The 20,457-nt window shown below is 34.3% G+C and overlaps 1 protein-coding gene across 4 annotated transcripts in view; it reads left to right on the plus strand.

Annotated features, from left to right (window-relative positions):
- The window catches only part of LOC106464344 (GPI inositol-deacylase-like), a 151,206-nt gene that overhangs the window by 36,545 nt on the left and 94,204 nt on the right, over positions 1–20,457 (plus strand). For all 4 annotated transcript variants that reach the window (XM_022392034.1, XM_022392032.1, XM_022392033.1 and 1 more), the window contains exons 9-10: positions 1,217–1,269; positions 13,115–13,181. In XM_022392034.1, coding sequence (XP_022247742.1) covers positions 1,217–1,269; positions 13,115–13,181 — 120 coding nt within the window. The remainder of the gene's footprint in view (positions 1–1,216; positions 1,270–13,114; positions 13,182–20,457) is intronic.

Here is a 20,457-nt window from a genome sequence, read left to right on the forward strand (position 1 = left end):
TCCCTCGATTATACTCCAGAGATAAGGGAATTGTTTTAGTTCTGTCCTTTTTGCCATCCTTCTTGTATCTAATTCTGAGGATGTTATTGCATTTGGATGGTTTTGGTCGGTTTCACTGTTGGGAGAATTTATTTATATTTAATGGAAATCATTTTGATACCGGATGTAGGGTCCCTGGATCAATATATTAAAGCTAACATGTGTCATGTTCTGGAGTTACAGTGGTTCTAGATTCCTTCCGGTCTCTTGAACTTGAAATGAAGAAGATATAATTCTCATCCTACCCCTGCGTGGATGTCAGTTCCCAGCGGCATGAGTTTTAAATGTAGTTGACTTATCAAGTATGGTCCATCGCACCATAGCCACTCTACACCTAGAGGCACATCCATTGATTTACCCACTTTCATACTTGGTGGAATTAAGTTTCATATATATTTCATGGTTGGGATCACAATTCTGCATCAGTTTTCTCCCACTTTGATGTACTCCTCTCTTTTTCCACCTTTATCCCATACACACTTTACAGATGGATTTATCTGGTCAGATCTTTGGATTTGATTCTCTCATTTACAAGGTATACTTTGGATGCTTTCAGGGGGGTACTTCGGTCATTCCCAGTCCCTCCACCTAATCAATGTTGGATTCTAGCTAATCTTGTTAGCAGAGGGAAGTACCATATTGGAAATTGTAATTTTCCTATACTGAAAATGTATTTCCTATAGATACTTCCCTCTTCTCACACTTTCCACTCTTACTTCTCACCTTCATCCGGTGCTCACATCTTCTGCCAAACTTCAAAGTGATAGAGGCGTATAGAGGGAGTCATGTATGACATGTTATTATTGGTGAAGAAGTGATGCATCATGACTTGCATGAGAGACATGATGGAATCATTTGATTCCAGTAGGGGGGAAGCAGAAGCCTTGTGGCATAGGTAAAGAAAAAAGTTTGCATTATAGAGGGCAGCACTGGATGAGAATAGCTAATCTTGTGAGAGGACAGAAGTACCTATAGGAAATACATTTTCAGTATAGGAAAATTATAACTTTATGATAATGGGTTATTAATAACTTGAATTAAACATTAGATTGAGTAAGTTCAATAGTGTTCTTTTTTTGCCAGGGTACAACAGTTTAATGGTAATGGTTTATTGATAACATGAATTAAACATCAAACAATGTATATTCAAAAGTGTTCTCTTTTCTTTTTTTTGCAGAGTACAGCAGTTCCTGGTGTGTGGGCATCAACTGACCATCTGTGTATTGTGTGGTAAGATTTTTCCATTATGTTTATTTTAATATTTATCTATGGGAAAAAAATCTGCTGGAGGTTCTTTCTCTTAAATCTATCAACCTGGGCTTGGTCCCTGGGACCAACCTTGTAAACATTTTGTGCTTGTTATAGTTTTCATGCTATAACTTTTAAATTAACAAACAGATGTTAACGAAATTTGGCAGTTTATCAGTAAACATTACAGTGCTTTCATACACAAAATATCCATTTTGTTTTCTTATGACTCTTTTTTTTTTCTTTTCACATCTTTCCTATCTATCATGCAAAGTAATTTTTATCTTAGCATTGAAAATACTTATGCATTAGAAAATTTTGAAATTTCACATGCAAAATCTTTATAATGTCCAGATAATTACCAAAAATTTCTTAATAAAAACTATATTTTATCTGTTATTTTCAGTAATTAATCTCTGTACGGGTTCAATAAATTTGACCGATCTCGCAACCACCATAAAAAATTAGGAAATAAACATAAATTATGCGTCTTTCATTCTAAAATGAACACAAATTATAACATGAAACATAAATGTTTAGACGAAATAGCTTAAAACTCGTAACATTATACATTTATATATATCTGTTATTTATGTTATATTGACCTTTCACTCGTGCCTGACTAACAATGCAGAAGTTACAACAATGTGGCTCACATGCATTCATGTTACCATATCCAATAACATAAAGGTGACCTTTGGTCTGTACAAAGTAATTTGTCTTGGCTGTGTTTTAGTCGACTTGTATTTGGTGAAACAGACACATTTCAATTATTATACATTATATATGTATATAGATTATTGCTATTTTGAAATAAGTTCTTAAAGTTATTTTTCCTACATCATAGAACAGTAAATAAAGAAGTAAAGCAAACAATTATCTCTTCTAGTTACAACCTTTGTACTTGGTTGCTGCTTCACTTAGGTTGCTAAGCTTTTAAAAGTTTTGCACGTGGAGGATATGAAACAAAATATTTTTTTTTAGGTTTTTTATATACTTTTGAATAACTCAAAAATTGTAAATAAGTACATCAGTACTATAGAATTCTACTATAATTTATCAAGCTTAGTAACTAAGCTGTATTTGAGTCTAAAAAAATATGACTAAATAGTAGACTAATGACACAACCTACCTCATTGAAATCTTGATTCAAAAGAAAGAAATGGTGGAAGGAATGTTAGATAGGCTTATAAAACCACTAGGGGAACATTCTGAGCTTCCGATTGGTTATTCATGTCATACATAGAAGTAAGTGTATAAAAGGGAGCATTTCCGAAAATGGATAGAGGTGAGCGGGGTGCCATTCTGTTTATTACGTGAGCAATATCTTAGCAAAAAGAAAAGATGAGACCTTCTTATATTGTATTCTAGCTTGTCAATATCTCTAATTTGAGTTTCTAATTCGTATGAAACTATAGACTTAGTATTTTGACTTCACAAACATCTAATTTGAACCAGTGCTGCATTCAACATACCACATGACACACAAAAATCAATGTTTATCTGTGTTTTTTTAATATTTACTTTTAAATTAACAAATTCAGTAATGTATAGTTCTAAAATTTGAATTATAATCTACAGTTTGGTACCAAACTTATTGACATAAATGCATCAGATAGTAGTTCAATAAAATTTTGAATGCGAGTCAACAAACAAGATGACATAGCCTTTCACCTGTGACCTGTCTCAAAAGGGTTAAAAGATTTTTTATTATTTCAAAGTAAAAAACATCCTCTTCCTTCGTTAGCTGAGAATTATAGTGCACCTTTTACTTCGTACATTACTAGCTGGATGTTAAACAAGGCACTGTAGATTGTACTTCTCAAGTGACTTACAAAAATGTAAATTAACTATTGATTAAAGTCTTAATATTTGCTAATGGAAAGTGTTATAGCAATTAATCTTCTAAAGACTTTTAACTTGTGTAAAATATATTTCAAGCATACAACTATCCAAGCTAGAGTCATAAACTGGAGCTGAACAACTATTCAAGTCCAACTTCTAAATGACAGCCTATACGAAGTATACGCTTGTATTTGTCTGTCCAGAAATATTCTTGCAAATTTCTCGATCAAATGCTACAAATTTCATATCATTAAAAAGGCCTTTGTCAGTGGAGTCCAGCTTGCATATTGGGTTTTCCATTCAGAATCACCTTACCTGTTTTTTGCATAGTCAAACATTTTAATTCAATGAGAATGCTACACAATGGCACATGTTCATTGTTATCATGTGACCACTGGCTTCAATTTCAACCTTAAGTTTTTTCATTTGCAAAGTATTTCACACAAACAACACTTAACCTGCATGTCATTTCCTAAAAAAAAAAAAAAGATGAACATTACACTAAATACAATTTCTGTAGGCTTTGTCAACTTATTCAGGTCTAAGATATGCATGAGCAGTTCGTTCAAAACCATATGCTTATTACTTTGTAAACACACATTCAGATGTTTTTGCATATTCAGCCAAGTTTGCCTTCATTCAACTTTAAATTTACTTTACTTTGCAATTACTTTGCTTTTGTTCATTTCATAGACTGCTATAAATAACACCTTCTAGCTACTTTTTTCTTTACTATGGGTTTTGTTTTCATTTTCGTGAGTTTCTTTGTTTGAACTCATAAAACCCTATCATACACTGAATGTCTATAACTGTTTCATACTTTGTATGCTATTATATATACTATTACTCTATTGTTTATTTTTCATGTAGTTTTATTATATGAAGTTATGTATGTGTAGCTTTGTTAAATAAAGTTACATATGTGTAGCTTTATTAAATAAAGTTAATTCTATGTGATTTTATTTGTCAGACCACATAAATTTTTTTAAATACACCAGGATTTATCGATCTGACATAATGCCTGCAAGAAAGCTTAGTTTAAATGGTGTGCATGAAAATTATAGCATAAAGAAAATTCAAGCAAAGGACATGAAAACTACCGCAAATGTTTTGCAGGTTGTGGCTTGTGTCAAAGAACATAGTAGAGTTTCAACAGAATTTCCAGTTGTTATATATGTTAAGAACAATGTAATTCTCAAGTTATTCTGGATTCCTGAACTCTATATGTTACTCTATAAATACAGATTCATAGTTGGAGCCAAAGAAAATCCACAACAAAAGACTTATGTATTTTAATAGGTAAAGGTCTTAATTATATCAGAAGTATTGTAGCAAAATATAAGAAAGGGGAAGTATTGAGAAGATACCTCACCTCTACACACAGTTTAGCTATTTTCCCTGCACATCTTCCTTAGAGATTTACATGCCACTGTCCTTTAGGCAACTCCAACCTAATTTCATGAGATTTATGTGAATTACTCTACTGCATGATGACATCATGATGTGAAGGAGGGTGACACACTTCCATACGTAGTAACTCCCATTATGCATTTGCATTCATGAAGTTTCATTCTTCTCCTCAGCATTGTATGAACAGTTGTGTTTAAATTTCTTGTATGCATTCAATTTTTTTTTTAGATCAAAAAAGAAGAAGAAAGAAACTTTAATTTTTACTTTCTTTTTGTTTCAAAGGCCTTAATTTTTATTGCAACTTCTCAAAGTATGATGATTTATATTTGGTCCTGAGTGTGTAACATTGTTCATACTTAGGCCTCGTTGTTGCTGTGGCTTTTGGAGGCTCATTAACTGTCAGGGTCATTGCAGCCATTGTACAATGTGTTGTGGATCACCACATGTTTAATGGGCCTTCTACTCCCATCTTGTCAGCCAAATGTTATTCTCAACAGTTGAGAATAATCTGTTGGAGTACGACCTTCACTTGATTTGCTTTGGGTAGTACTTTACAATTCGTGAGACAAACTTAATCTATCAATCTCTTTCTGGATTTCCTTCTCATGTATGTTCCTTCCCCTATCTTTTACCTGTGATTTTTATTAATTTTTTGTTTTCTTACTTTATTACTCACAATTTCTCCCTGCTTGTTATTTGGTTTATTGCTGTTTTATTTCTCTAATAGTTTCTTCCTCCTTCTGAAGGTCTTGTCCCTCTCACCTTCTTGACTGGTTTTGTCCTGATTTGTAGACTTTCTTCGTTTCCCTTTCTTGATTCTCTGTCAGTGGTATCTTTCTGACCATCTTGGGGATCATGCCCCTTATCTTCTATTTTACTCTGTAGATCCTCATTTTTGCGTGTCTTGTCAGTTCATCTCTACTCTTCTGTATTCCTGCTCCTTACTCCACATTTTATTTGAGGCATTTCTTCATGATTTTGATGTCTTCTGTAGATGTGTGTTACCTTCTGTGTTTAGCCAGTCCCATTTCTTCTGCACTATCCCTCTGTACTTTATTACCCTGCTTTAGGAACTTGCTATTATATCACGTATATACTTGTACCACTTCCTTTTTTTGTGTACTTCTTATTCATCTGGCTCCCTTTCTTTGTTGACTAGATATGGTCAGTAGTGTTCCTTTTCCCCGATAACCTAGTCTTATATCATATGACTTCTGTCCTTGTTTTTGTCATAGGTTTCTTTTTCCTCTTTTTCGACCTTGCTTTTTACTCCTCATTAAATCTGTCTTCCCATCTTCCCATTTTGTATTTCAGACCTTCTGCTTTTTCTCATCTCTACCAGAAGTCTTGTTTGTTATTCTTCACATGTATGATTCTATGGGTACCTCACTCTTCCCTCGTTGTTGGTCTCAATTTCTGCTGACAATTCCTTTTTTTTTCTCCCATTTTCTCTCTCCAATCCCAATCTGTAGTCTTTTCACCCAGTTTACAGTTGGCCTTGGTTCATATGTCGGATACCTTCCTACATGTCTTTCTCGGCATCTCCTCCCTTTGTGTTCTATACTTCATCCATCTTTTTTACATCTTCCCATTTCTTCTTCTTCCCTTTGACTCAGTATTGGCCCCTCTTGTATTATTTTGATGGAGTTTCTTTTCTTGGACTATTTCTTTCTCAGCTGTTTCCTTTTCTTCCATCATCCTTCCTTTCCTATGGCAATTCAGTTATGGAGGACTTTTACTTGGATCTAGTTCTTTCTCACACCCAATGAATGATTGGTACCTTTGGTTGTTTTCTTCTTCTTCTTTTGTCTCAACCATGTTCAGCCTATCTTCTTTTCCTGCATGCTATGGCATATCTGGTCAGCAAGTTTTACACTTCTCTGCCTTTGCAGGAGGGGTTCTTTCACTTTTAGGGGACTCTGGCTTCCCTAGGACCCCTCATTCCTTTGGGATATACTCTTGTGTTTCCTACTATGGCCCTTATGGACTCACATTTTTCATTATTTTGGTCCATTGCTCTCTTTTCTGTTGTTGGTGCCTCTTTGCCAAGATCAACCATGGTTCACTTGCTGTTCAGACACCTTTTCCTTTCCACATTATCTCTTCTAACTCTTGCTTCATCCTGATGTACATGCTTGCCCTTCCAACCATGGGTTGTCAATGCATATTTTTGACTAGCTGCCTTTCCTCAAGTCTGTAATTACTAAATTAGGAATGGCTAGCACATATACCCCTTGTGTAGCTTTGTGCAACAATCAGAACAAAGCAAACCAATCACCCTGATGTATCTGGTCTTCATTGAGGGTTATTTCCCTCCTTCCTTATGCATAGAATTTACCCAATCTCATGCCCAGCCTGGACTTACCACTTTTGTGGCATTATTTGTCACATTCTTGTCATTCTTTCACCATCTTTGTTTTTTCACAGACTGTTTTTGATCTTTTGTCATTTATCTTTCCACCACCCTTTTCCTCCTGGTGATCATACTGTGAACTGCCTTTCTATCTTTTTTAAGTGACTGTTCGTCACTGGTTTGTCAATCTCTACCTTTACTAGCAGTTGGGAGGCCTTGTCTGTAGTCTTTCTTCTTTCCTTGTACCATGAGGTGTTTCTTCCCCTGTTCCCTTCACTTTGTTCCACTCCTTCCTTTTCCTCCATCCTTCTCACCCAAATCTCATGCCTGACTGACACCTTGATGTGGTTTTACACAGCCATTGATTCCTGCCTTTTGTACTGACTTTGTCTCCTGACATGTTTCCTCCTTCTTGCCTACTATTATTGTTGTTTGGACATCTATCCTATAGATGCTTTCTACACCCTCTTCTATTGCACTTCTGTATTCTTCTCCCTGGACAGATCTTTCCTTCCTCAGTCAACAACCACTCAGGAGGTTAACTGTACTTCTCCCCTCTTTCCTTTTGTCTCTTACATATTAGTCTTTTTGGACCTGAATCAACTCCTATGCCCTGTCAGGCTGCTCAGTGTGCCTTATCACAGACCTTTCCTTTTTGGGGTCCCTAAAATTTGTCTGTCCCTACCCTGGGTCCCCGTTTATCCATGAACCTCTTTCCTTCTCTCTTTACTAGATGTATCTGTTGACTTCTTCTGTTGGCTCATTTGAGTTATGGATGCTCATAGATTATTTCACATTTCTTCATATTCGATTTGTCACCTTTTCATTCTCTTATATCTCTTCTTCACAGGCACTAGAATGAGCTCCTCCAGATGGGCATGTGGATTCTCCACACATTTGTCTCCTTCTCTACACCTTCTGGCTGATTCATTACCTAATAGTTTTTGGCTTTCATTATTATCCCAATATCTTTGAGAGGAATATGTACTATTTCTTTTTCAGAGCTCTTTTTTTTTTTCATAGGGTCCCACTAGTGGTTGGTTGTGCCTCCCACGGTATACTTACCTAAATTCTGCATTGAGCCAAGATAATGAAAAGCACTCATACCATTTGTCTGGCTCTTCATGTGCTCACTGTGAGATAGGGTGTTCTGCAAGACCACTTGAGGTATTCTCATGGTATATATATATCTTTATTAACTTGTCAAATTCAGAATGTACCTATTCTATGGACTCTCCTAGAAAAAGCCATCTCCTGAGGAGTGTTCTTCTCATATTTTTTTACTTGCACTTGCTGGTTTTTTTCAAAACAGAGTTTTGCAGTCACTCATTGTATTGTCTCCAGTAAAAGACCATTATGGACTGAAGGACTAGTGGAGATCTGGGTGTCCCCACTGTAAATTCTCCCCTTTTTTGATCAAGCTGAGCACAGGAGAATCTTGCTACTTACCAGTTCCTGGTCACTGGGATGGTGAATCATGGAAAGCCCTCACTGATTGGACTGTGATTACACTGTGGTAATATACTATTGAGTACCACTATGATGGGAAGTGGGGTGGTGGTGACACTATCAGTGTAGTGTAGGTCACCCCTCATATACGTAACTCATATCACTTGTGCCCTTCTCCTGCAGCCTGAGCCTGTTCAGTTGAGTTGAGGTGAGCATGCACTATGATGTTGTGCCCTCCTCCTCCAGCCAGAGTCTGTTCAGCAGAGTTCATGTGAGTACTCAATACGATACTGTGCCCTCCTGCACCCAATGCCTGTTCAGTAGAATTGAGGTGAGCACAAATTCTACAACCATGCTCTCCTCCTGTAGACAGAGTTGAGATGAGCACTTACTGTATGTAACCATCCAACATATGTATTGTGCCCTCCTCCTGCAACCAGTGTCTGTCCAGTAGAGTTGAGGCAAGCACACATTCTACATCCGTGTTCTCTCCTGCACTAGATCTGAGGTGAGCACTCACTGTAGATAACCATGATACCTATGTGTTGTACCCCCTTCCTGCATTTTCTGTTTGTCTAGTTGAATCAAGATGTATACATTATATCCGAATCCCTTTAGCATGAATACTGTGCCCTCCTTCTGCAGCTGGAGTCTGTCCTATAGAGTCTGACAGTCAAATTGAGGTAAACACACAAGGTACAGTCTGTTCATACTCCAACCACACTATACATATTGGCTCTCTAACCATTTGTGTGCAAGTACTTGGATGGTCATTTCTTATTTTGTCTGTCCCTGTGATACAGGTTTTTTGCCTCTTCCTTACCATTTGGGTAAAGAGTATACCCTGGACAAGACAAGATGCAGTTTCCCACGGGTGTTTCCCTATGGAACCTCTGCCATTGGTTGTCACACTCTGTGGGCTTTCTTATGGCACTTTCTGAAGGGAGCTCATCTATGTAAAATTTCCACCAGCTCCTCCACCACTTTAATGTGGGATTCTAGCTAAAATTATTGTTTCCTGCCATTGTATTGAATGACCTGTTTCAACAGTGTATTCAGCAAGTGGAGAAATTAGCATATTTTTGATACGTACATAACCTTTATGTTTATTAAGACAATATTTCAAATTATGTTTAATTTGATCAATATATTTTTAGTTGCATTCACACCTAATTTGATATGAACCTTTTTTATTTAAAATCTACCTTTTTATCTTTAGTGCTATGAATTGTTGTTTTAATTTTGTTAAATTGTTTGAAAATAGGAATAAAATTCCGAAATGGTACTCGCTGCTCTCACTCAAAGTTACCTCAACCTTGATTTGCTCTAAGCATTGCTAACAAATTTTTTGCTAATAGAGCACCAGTCTATTATACCCCTTTATTTGTGCACCATTTCAGAACATGTGCATATCATGTGACTACTCTCTACCAATCATACTGTGCCACCTATACTAGCACAGGTAGCTCTCTCTACTATTCTAGCACAATCATCACTTTCTCAATTGGCATTACGGTGTATTGATGAATGTTTACTTTACTCCATGTGCTTGTTTTTTTGTTGTTTTTTTTGTTATTGCATTTCAGTCCTTCACCAATTTAAAGCATTTGCTTTCGGATTTTTTTGGTTTTCGAAGAATTCTTCCATAAGATTAATTCAAATTTTTTGGTGGCAGATGACAAAATTTCTACCAATATTAAAGATAGTAATGTCACTAGTCCCCAGCAAGGTAGGTTGATGATATCTACCAAGGAAGTTCAAGTCTTAATTTGCATGGAATTGGACACTTTTGCTTGGCAGTTGGTTCTTTCTCCCTGGACAAGGTTCTGAGGAAGAATTTATTCAGGGTGAAGATAATTTGGACTGTATTTTTCTGGCCTCAGCCTTTTTTGGTGTGATACATAATGCTGACAGTCAGGAGAGTTTGTCGATCACAGTTATTACACCATATTGATCAGGTGTGTCAAATTTTGAATGTTTCACCATTAGTCCTTGATTCATCTCTTACCTTGTTGGGTGAAGAACCTTGTTCTGATTATTATGTTTTCCTCTCTCACCTGACATCTGAGTTCATGCTCAAGGGATTCAGGTATGCTCTGTACCCCCCAGTTGATGGACTAATCTTCTTTAGCTTACTGGCAAGCTTTGAATCCCATTTTGGATTCCTAACATCTGGATCCTCTCCTCCCACAATGGGGCTTGAATCTGGGGGCTTTGATCCACTTGATCAATCTCTGTTTTCTAGGATTCATTTGGCCCTTACTACCCTCTTTCATATTATTTTCTCATCACATTTGTTGTCTCAAGCCTTTCGGCAGTCACCTGATCAATTTTCTGATGAACTGTTTATTGGCATCTACACTGTCTTTCAACACCTGTTATTATGTTGTTGGGATATACTGGGGAGAGATGCATTACATAAGGGGGTTATCTCCCCTTCCTTCCTTGAGGGATCTTTATTAGGCTCCATTTCTGCATGAAAATGTTTTTGGGAGTTGTCCTAAGTCTTTAGAGTCTAGGGTTGATGTGGCAAGGCTACATTCCTCTTTGTCCTAGGTAGCATCTTGTTTGTCTCATCCTGCTGTTCACGCCCTTACTCTAGTTTTTCCTGTTCTGTCAGGGCTCAGTAGTATAGGAGCTGGGATGTATCTTCAAGGGCAGGTGGGGGTCAGGCTGCAACAGTTTTGAACTGTACGGCAAATTTTCATGATGGATCCATGGGTTCTGTGAAGAGTCTTTGTCTTCAGTTCAGGTTCCCTACCCTCAATCCTCTTCCCTGGTTTCCTTTCATCCTCAAGATTGTGCCTCGCCAAGTCGGTTCAGACTTCTTACACAAAGAAACTGTTGAACAAGTTGCACCCACTCATCTGGGATTTTACTCCCATCTCTTTGTTCTCCCCCAAAAAAAAAGATGGGAGGTTGGAGACCCATCATAGATCTGTCCCAGCTGAATACCTTTTTGGAGACACCCCAGTTCACCATGGAATCCTCCTAACTCTCCTTTCAGTGGGTTTTTCCCCAGAACTCTGGATGACCAAGTTTGATGTAACACGTCTATTTTCATATTTCCATAACCCCAGGGTCACATTGTTTTCTTAAGTTCCCCCACGAGGGCTGTGTCTTTCAGATCCATCCACTACTGTATAGTCTGGCTGCAGCTCCTTATATGTTCTTTTGAGTGTTTCCCTCATTTGCTCATCATCTTCACTCACTGGGATAGAGAGCAGGCAATCATGAAAGTAGTACATTTGCCTTCTCTCACTGTGCAAGAGGTTCTCTCTCTCTTTTGGGGTCATGGGCTTCCTTGGAAACTCTCATTTCCTTGAGTGAGGTGCACGTGCATACCTTTCAGTGGATGGTTATTGACCAATGGAACTTCTCCCATGACCCATCTTTGATGTGGTGGCATAGAGACTGAAGGCAAACAATTATCTTGTTCAATCTTGTATGTAAACTGAATAGACTTAGAAGTATCAACATTGTTTAGATAATCAGTAAATGTTTTTTTAACTCGGTATATTCTTAGAAGAGATTCAGATAAGGGCAGCAAGTTCAAATTTTTCACATTATTTTTAAAATACATTATAATAGTACGATACTGCAACTGATACTAATATATATTTATATAAGGGCCATGGACTGTTTGTAATGCTCAAATTGCCAGTGGTTAGAGAGCCCAAACCTCAAACAGAAATCTTATGTTTAAATAGCAGTACAGTTGGGATTTTCCATAATTTGTTTTTAAGTAAGTGATTATGTTTAGAGTAAGTTCTTTCAGTATTCCAAAAACACAAATACTATATTTTAGATTAATTGGATTTCAAATACTGGATGTCAAAGTGGTTTCAGTGGTTATAGTGATTGACTCTCATGTGGAAGACTTGTGTTCAAATCCCATTCAAGTCAAGATTTTATGTGAATTTAAAAAAACAAAATAACCATATTCACAGCAAGTTATTATAATACCAATGTAGGTTAAATCAGGGATTTGAGATTTTGGTTAACATTTTAAGTAAAAGACACAATCAAGCCACCTTAGCTTTTCAATTGAACTCTTCTAACACCATCTATGAAAAATGTTCTAAACTAAAATTTTGAATAAATCTAGAAATAGTACAAGAAAGGAAATGTTGCTTAGCAAGAAAAAGAAAAAGTAGATGGATGGCATGATAAAATCAAAAAAAGCTTAGCAAAAATTAGGATAACTGAAGCAGAAGGAAAACTATAGACAGTCAAATGAAGCTTCTGAAAAAAAAAAAAAAGACAAATTGGTGTTAAAAGACATGCAAATTGGTTAACCTCCCCCCTCCCCGTCTTCCCCATGCGTTGAATGGGTACATCAGCTAGTAAAACTTAATCAATGAGTTTTTTTTAAATGAATGATTAGTAGTACTTAAAATCTTTTATCAGTACATATCCTGGTAACTGCCTGATTAAAAGAAAACCTGGACTTGTTTTTCTATTATGTGTATGCATTGTATAATTACTCATTTAACCTATTGTAAGTAGACTACATCATACTTCTTTCATAATGTCTTTACAAGTTAAATATTATCATGGTGTAGTAGGTCACATTCCTTGTAGTGTTTCCCAATGACATGTTTTCAGAGCTTCTAGAAAGGATGTTTACTTAATTATCCTGATTTTGAAACCTAGCTAAAACCTTATAATTTATTAATTGTCACAAATGTTTACTCACTGTTTATCCATCTCACGTATCTGTAAGCAAGTAATTTTGAAATTAAGTACCACAAATTTGTGTTTTTTCAGGTGCAAACAGCTAGTAATGACAACAGTTCGGGCTTTATTTGATGTTGTTGATCCCAAGTCACATACTGTAAGTAACTTGCATGCGTACAATAGTTGATAATTTTATCTATTAGGGAATGTAAAAAAAATGTTCATTATATTAGTTCTGTCACACTTAAATATGGCTTACTATCAACTTTAAACAGTGAGATCAACTGAGCTTATTTTTGTAACCTGTAAGATAAAATAAAAAATCTTTGAATTGAGGATAAGACTAAATATAAAACTGAGAATACAAATTGGATGTTGCAGAAAACATTAATTATTTTATGATGGTTGTTGCTTGAAGCATATTTGTGTGTGATAGTAAACATTTTTGCCAAGGATTGTTAGAAAGGTATGTAATACAGTTTGTACCAAAACTAGACTATTTAAAGAGTTATCAAATGACTGAAATTAATTGTAATGTAATAAATTCTAAGTATGGTAAAACAAATACGCAACATTTACTGACACAATTGTAGTGTTCTTTGAAGCCTATTAATCCCATATCTTGGATCAGTTATTGATAATTGTCATATTTATCTTGCTTAGAATTCTTATCAAGTTATTTCAAAGTTTTGCTTGAAAATATGAACATAATCATACTTATCTCCATCTTGATCTCAGACCTACAGACACACTATGAATTTTCTGCTAATTTGGGTTTTTGAATTTAATCTGAATAGGAATAGGTACATTTATTGAATTTTTCATAATAGGATATAGAAATTGTTAGATGTACACGTAAAGGTATTTCTATTTTGCAAACATTACTGACGGAATGTTTTTAGAGACATTTCTCTATATTTGGCCAAGATTATTTGTTAATCATAGCAACTTGGTTCATTCTTGGATTCCTTTTTTTTTCTTTTCTTACCAATTTGTTACTGATTTATTATTGCTCTTGTAATTTTATAGCATTAGGCAACATTAGACAGAAGATCTTTACAAAAACTATGTTAGCAAATTGTTTAGTTGCATATTATTAAGAAGTTATTATAAGAACAACTTAATATTTCAAGTTATTTTGTATTAAGCATTAACCCTACACTACTTTGTAAGTAGGTTACATAACTTTCATGAAATTTCTTTACAAAAATGAAACTAGTAGATGAATTTGTTTGAAACTTGACAAGAACCTTCCTAAAAGTATATTATACTGCTCAAAACTGGGTTTTGATAACCATGGTGGGCAGAGCACAGATAACCTTATATGTACCTTTGTGCTTAATAACAACTACCAACGGCTAAAAGTATGTAGTTTCAGAATAAATAAAATATTTAAATTACATTTTTTGTACTAGTTCTACTAAAAATTCATTATTTAATATAATTAGTTACATTTGGACTCTGAATAGTTCATCTGCAAGGTGATTTTCATGTTAAGTATATGTTATATGTACACAAGTGTTTTAATTTAAGTATAGTGCAAGCATTAAATTAGTTTTTTTTACAAGTGATAGTATATTGCAGGTTTGTTTACATAACTGTTCAAATCATGTGTGTAGTTCAATTGTTGTGAATTGGTACATGTTGTATTATTGAATCATGTTACCAGAACCTTCTAACTTTTTTCTCATTGTTTTGATTGAGTATTATTACATCATATCTCGTGTGTAGAAAGTTCTAAGCCTTAGTCAGACTATTTATAAATACACATTCAAAATATAGTTCAAGTTAGTTATATACAAAGTTAAATTAGTTAATACAAAGTTAGTAAAAGATATAGTCAAATAGATCTAGACTACATGTTTAGCCATAAAGAGTGTATATCAGTGAGTATAAAGTGAACTTATCACCAGTTGTATTGTAATAACAGAGCAGAGGAGAATAACTCATTTTGTCCATTGTGTTCTAAAGTAACTGAACCAGCATGTGTGGAATTTGAAAGGAGACAATTAGTTAAAGTTCTGGATACAACAGTGGTGATTAACTGTGTATCAAACATTTGTATATATCTTTGACTTGTTTGAATATATTATTTTAAAACAAGTGGACTGTGTGATGTTTGTTTATTGTTGAAATTTATTGCAGTCATGGACACTTATTGTATAGAATCCGGAACACAAACACATAAGTAAAAACTTGACATTTGGCAAGCCAGTCAGGATTATACAGTAGTAAACAGCAGTCAAAGAAAATGTGAACAACATCAGAAATAGGTCTACATATGCACAGCTATAGTGGTGATGAAAATATTGTGTAGGTCACAACTACACTGCATAACCATGTCAACTGACTTTTATAAATGGATAGAGAAAAGTGAGTGACTTGGGCTCCAAGATGGTGATTTACGAGAGTTTGTTAAACAAAGAGCATCAACAGGGAAGAGAGGAATAAAGATAAAGGCAGAAAGAAGAGACTGGAAATATAAAGAATAAGAGCAGAAATTGAGATCATCAAGCTCACCCAACAGAAAGAAGAAGAACCCAAGAATGACAATGGGGTCATGGCCAGCTGACCTAAGCTGCCCAAATTTGATGAACAGAAATATAACATGGATGCTTTCCTGGAGAGGTATGGAATATTTGTCCAAAGTCAGGGATAAAGGTTATTGGGCAGTCTGTCTCAGCCCCCTTCTCATAGGAAAAAACCTATAAGTGTATGGTGGCATGCCACCAGAAGATGTCATGGAATATGACAAATTAAAATTGGCCTTCCTGGAATGCTATGAACTTACTGAAGATGCGTTTTTGCTGGAAGTTCAGGGGGATCAGACCTGACACTGAAGAAACTGTATTTCAGTTTGTGGCACATCTACAGCAATACTTTACAAGGTAGACTGACATGGCCAAATGTGAAGACAGTTTTGAAAGACTGGAAGATATACTTGTACATAAACAGTTCATGATCACATGCTCCACTGGCATGTCACTGTTCCTAATAAAGAGAACACCAAAGGATGTGAACAAGATGATCAAGCTGTTGGAACAGTATATGGAAACCCATGAAGGGAGTATAACTCATAAGACCAGGAATAACCAGTTAAAGTTGAAACCAGGGGTGGCTGACTGGAAACAGGATGTCATCAAAGGTGGTAAGATGTTAACAGAAAAAAAAGGGAGAAGAGATGCTTTGGTTGTTTTTTTTTGTTGAAATTTATTGCCAACAAGTCACAGACACCTACTGCAATGAATCCTGCCCACACACACTTAAACCTTGACAGTATAAAAAATACTATCTTTTGTCTTACAGTTTCACATTTCACTTGCATAATCTCTAGAACTTCTAAATGAATATCAACTCACAGATAGTGAAGGCAGCTATGTTTGTGTGCTAAGTTAATTTTTCTAATATTAGTATAGTCATTATAGTGATTTGCTGGTTTCATATCTAAGGTTAATGATATAAATATTTTTTTCTTCTCTAATACTATTTATTTAAAAAAATTTTTAATCCTATGTACATGGGCTCGATAACAATTACTGTAATTATGAGTTTACTTTCTATATCTTCACAAACTTTGGTAATCATTTAGTAAATGTTAAATGTATGTTGTACAACAAAAATCAAATGTTTTAATAAAGTATTCCTACTAAAGATTCACCCGAGAATTTACTGAGTCAGTCTGCGTGAAAGTTGAATATCATGATAGGAATAAAAAATACTTATTTTCATTTTAAAGTTTTAATGCATCATTTCCATAACATATGAAAATGTATATCAAAAAGTTTTTTTTGGTAACATTGTATGTATTTTATCTGTAAATGAACATGTACTTAGAACAGGTAGACATGAGTAAATAAGCCACTTTTAAACAATAAAGAGATGGGAAGGGCTTCTTTGGTAGGTTTACTAAATATATTTTTATCTCAAGAGATCAGGAAGGTGGGAGGCTCTTATTTTATGTTCTAGCTTGTCAATATTGGAAGTTTGAATTTGATTTGTTAAGCATTGTTGACTTTGTATGATAGAACTAATGAAATGTAAATTGAACAATTTATAGCATGAATGTGTCATGTAACATAAAAGAGTGAGTAATTCTTTTTACCATTTCCTTTTGAATTAAAATTAAATCTTATATAATATCAAAATTTGGTTTATTAACTATGATTTAATGCCAAGTTCATTGATATATATATTGATAGTAAAGTGCTTTAAATTTTGAATGCAACTGTAAAAAGTCAGGACATGCACATTTTGACACCACCTGTGCACAAAGAATTAAAGTGTTCTATTTCTTTGGAGACTAATAATGGACTAGTTGTTTTGTTGTGTGATAATTATGATAAACCAGACATTTTGGAATTATTTTATTCTATATTGTTTGCTGATAAGCCAGGCATTTTTGAGTTAATTTATTCTATATTGTTTGCTGATAAGCCAGGCATTTTTGAGTTAATTTATTCTATATTGTTTGCTGATAAGCCAGGCATTTCGAGTTACTTTATTCTATATTGTTTGCTGATAAGCCAGGCATTTCGAGTTACTTTATTCTATATTGTTTGCTGATAAGCCAGGCATTTCGAGTTACTTTATTCTATATTGTTTGCTGATAAGCCAGGCATTTCGAGTTACTTTATTCTATATTGTTTGCTGATAAGCCAGGCATTTCGAGTTACTTTATTCTAATATTGTTGCTGTTCATCTGGGTTAGTGCACTGCTAAAATGAGCAAATCTGTATCTGTGATGGTAATCTTGGAGCTTTATACACATAATATGAAAAATAACTAATACACTTAGTTACTTATTTAATACATTTTAATTTTTACATCATGGAAAATAGTCTTTTGTCATCACATTTTTTATTTTAATAGCATTATTTAGTATTACAGGGAACTCCTTGATCATCATTATACCCTTTTACAATAAATTATTTACACCAGAGACTTATAGCTGAGGAGAGTGAACCTTTCAAAGCAGCTGAGCACATCTTCCCTCACTCACTGAAAGTTCTCTTCTATTTTTACTATTTATTAACTTAGTTCTCTCATATCTCATGCTATATCATAATTTGTTTTCCTTTTTACTGTGTTCCACTCCTCTTTGGAGATACATCAACCTCTTGTCACCATGCTTGCTCACCAACTTGTAATCCACACAGAAACTTGTCAGCCCTTTCTTCTGTCATATACTCACTACTGGAGATGATTAAACCTATCATCACGGGTATCCTTTACTGCACATGACAAAAGGTTTTAGTGTCTTACATTCAAAACTTTATTAAACTACTTTTTGTTTATGTTATACCAGTTAGAATTGCATAAAATCTTAGATAATAATCCATATTTTAATAGTGTACAAGTTTTAAGTTTTTAATTCTGCAAGGCAATATTAAAAAAATCCTGAATTACCACTAGTGTAACACACATGACAAAAAAGTATGAAATTAAACATAAATTACTTTATATATCGTTATTGCTCAGACAAACCCTAATTTTTATAACCTTCAATTTTGCTTGGTTACAGAGCTATCGAATAGAAAATCAGACCCCTCCTGCCACACCCACCTGTCACGTCCTCTCTTTCAGAATTTGTTGATAGTTCTCTCTTATATTTCATTATATATTACATATAACTAATAGAAAGTCAAGGTTTTAATCTATCAAACGATGTATTGTATAATGTTATGTTCTGAACAATTAGATGTCAGTTTCACTCAGAATACCAACATCGTTCCATTGGGAAAGTTAACAACAAGATTGGATGAATTTGTAACGGCTCTTGTTGCATAGTTAGAAAGCCAGGAACATTTTGAGAGGTAACTGAATTTGCCTACTTTTTGCATGTTATTAGTCTATATTCTTTGGTGCATTATTTAATTAAATAAAAATTATTAAGTGCATAAGTATCTATAGTATAAAAAATTAGGGTTAACTCTCTTCAAAACCCAACAGCAAGAAAAAAGAAGATTGGTTAATTATTTTATTTCTTGTTTTTCATGTTTATTCTTTATGTAAAATTATAAAAGTAACTGAATGTAAAAATAGGGATCCTTTTCAGTTTGTTAAGATTAGATTAGGTAAAAGAAATAATAATAGTATTATAATAAAATGTTTCACGAGGCACACACGCAAGCAGCTCATGGGTAATGTAATTCATTAGCGTAATGTAAGCTGCACGTTTTCTGAGTGATTTACAACTTATAATGGCACAGATAGTAGTTAGACATGGTTCAAATGGCAATAAAACAATAACATCTAATTATAAATAGATGTATAATGTTATGAACTTAGAGCTACTTAGGATAAACGAATGTAGTTTCATGTACAATTTGAAGTCATTCTAGAAAGAAAAAAAGGATAATTTAGGTTTATTTGGATTTTTTTTGGTGGTTACAAGGTTGATCAAATTGACTGATCCCATTTTGAGATAGGGTAGAGAAAATAACAGATAAACTTTGAAGTTTTACTGAAAAAAAAACTTTTAAATGCATTTAGAAGGTTTTAGGGATTACACAAAGGAGATTTGAGATTTTTGAAATGAGGAAAAGTATTTTTAATTTTAACATGAAAATTACTTTGCTGCACATGGAATATTCAAAACAAATAGCCAATATATTCTTGGACAGATCTTTATTTTTTTTTTATTAAAAATACTTCAATTAAAAAATATGATTTTTTGTATGTGAAAGACTTATAAACTGAAAGACTGCCAAATTTTGTGAATATATAAACACTATATTGAAAGCTAGAAGTATTAAATCTATAAAGACATTAAATGAGTACAAAGAGGTTGCGTGGTTGGTCAACTTGACTGAGCCCATGTTGAGAGAGTTAAGTAATAGTTGTATTACTTCATTCTTCAATGTCTGCTATATTTCACTGCTGTCATCATTTCTTGTGTTCAAAGGAAACATGCAAATACGCTGTGTAAAAGGTGTGCATCATTTGTGTGTTTATGATAGCAAGTTAAGTTTGTCCTGTTCAGACATCTTACTGGTCTGAAAACCATATTAGGAAACTGTCAACATATCACTAAGCTCCTTGTTGCTGGGCTTCTTCAACTATATCAGGTTCTCTGGTAACTGTGGTCTTGTTTTTGGAAGAGGTGGAGCTAAGTAAAACCAGTTGTTTCAGTTACTTCAACTTCACATACCATATCAAAACTATTCTAACTGGTAACTTATTAGCTATTTTCCAAATTACAAACAATCATTGAAAGAAAGTTTGCATTTGGAGAGATAACTGAGTAAAATGCAACATGGTTCCCAGAAAGAGAACAATATACCTCATTTGTAGGAAATTTAACTTCATGCATTTTGCATTATAGTAAAAATTTTAATTCCAGAATTTCATGTACTTTTTTCAGTAGTAGATTCAGTTTTCTTTTTCAAAAATTATATTGCAAAAGTCAAAATATTCATATAGAATCACAATAT

Source organism: Limulus polyphemus, unplaced genomic scaffold (assembly GCF_000517525.1).
Source record: "Limulus polyphemus unplaced genomic scaffold, Limulus_polyphemus-2.1.2 Scaffold1623, whole genome shotgun sequence".
Taxonomy (NCBI): domain Eukaryota; kingdom Metazoa; phylum Arthropoda; class Merostomata; order Xiphosura; family Limulidae; genus Limulus; species Limulus polyphemus.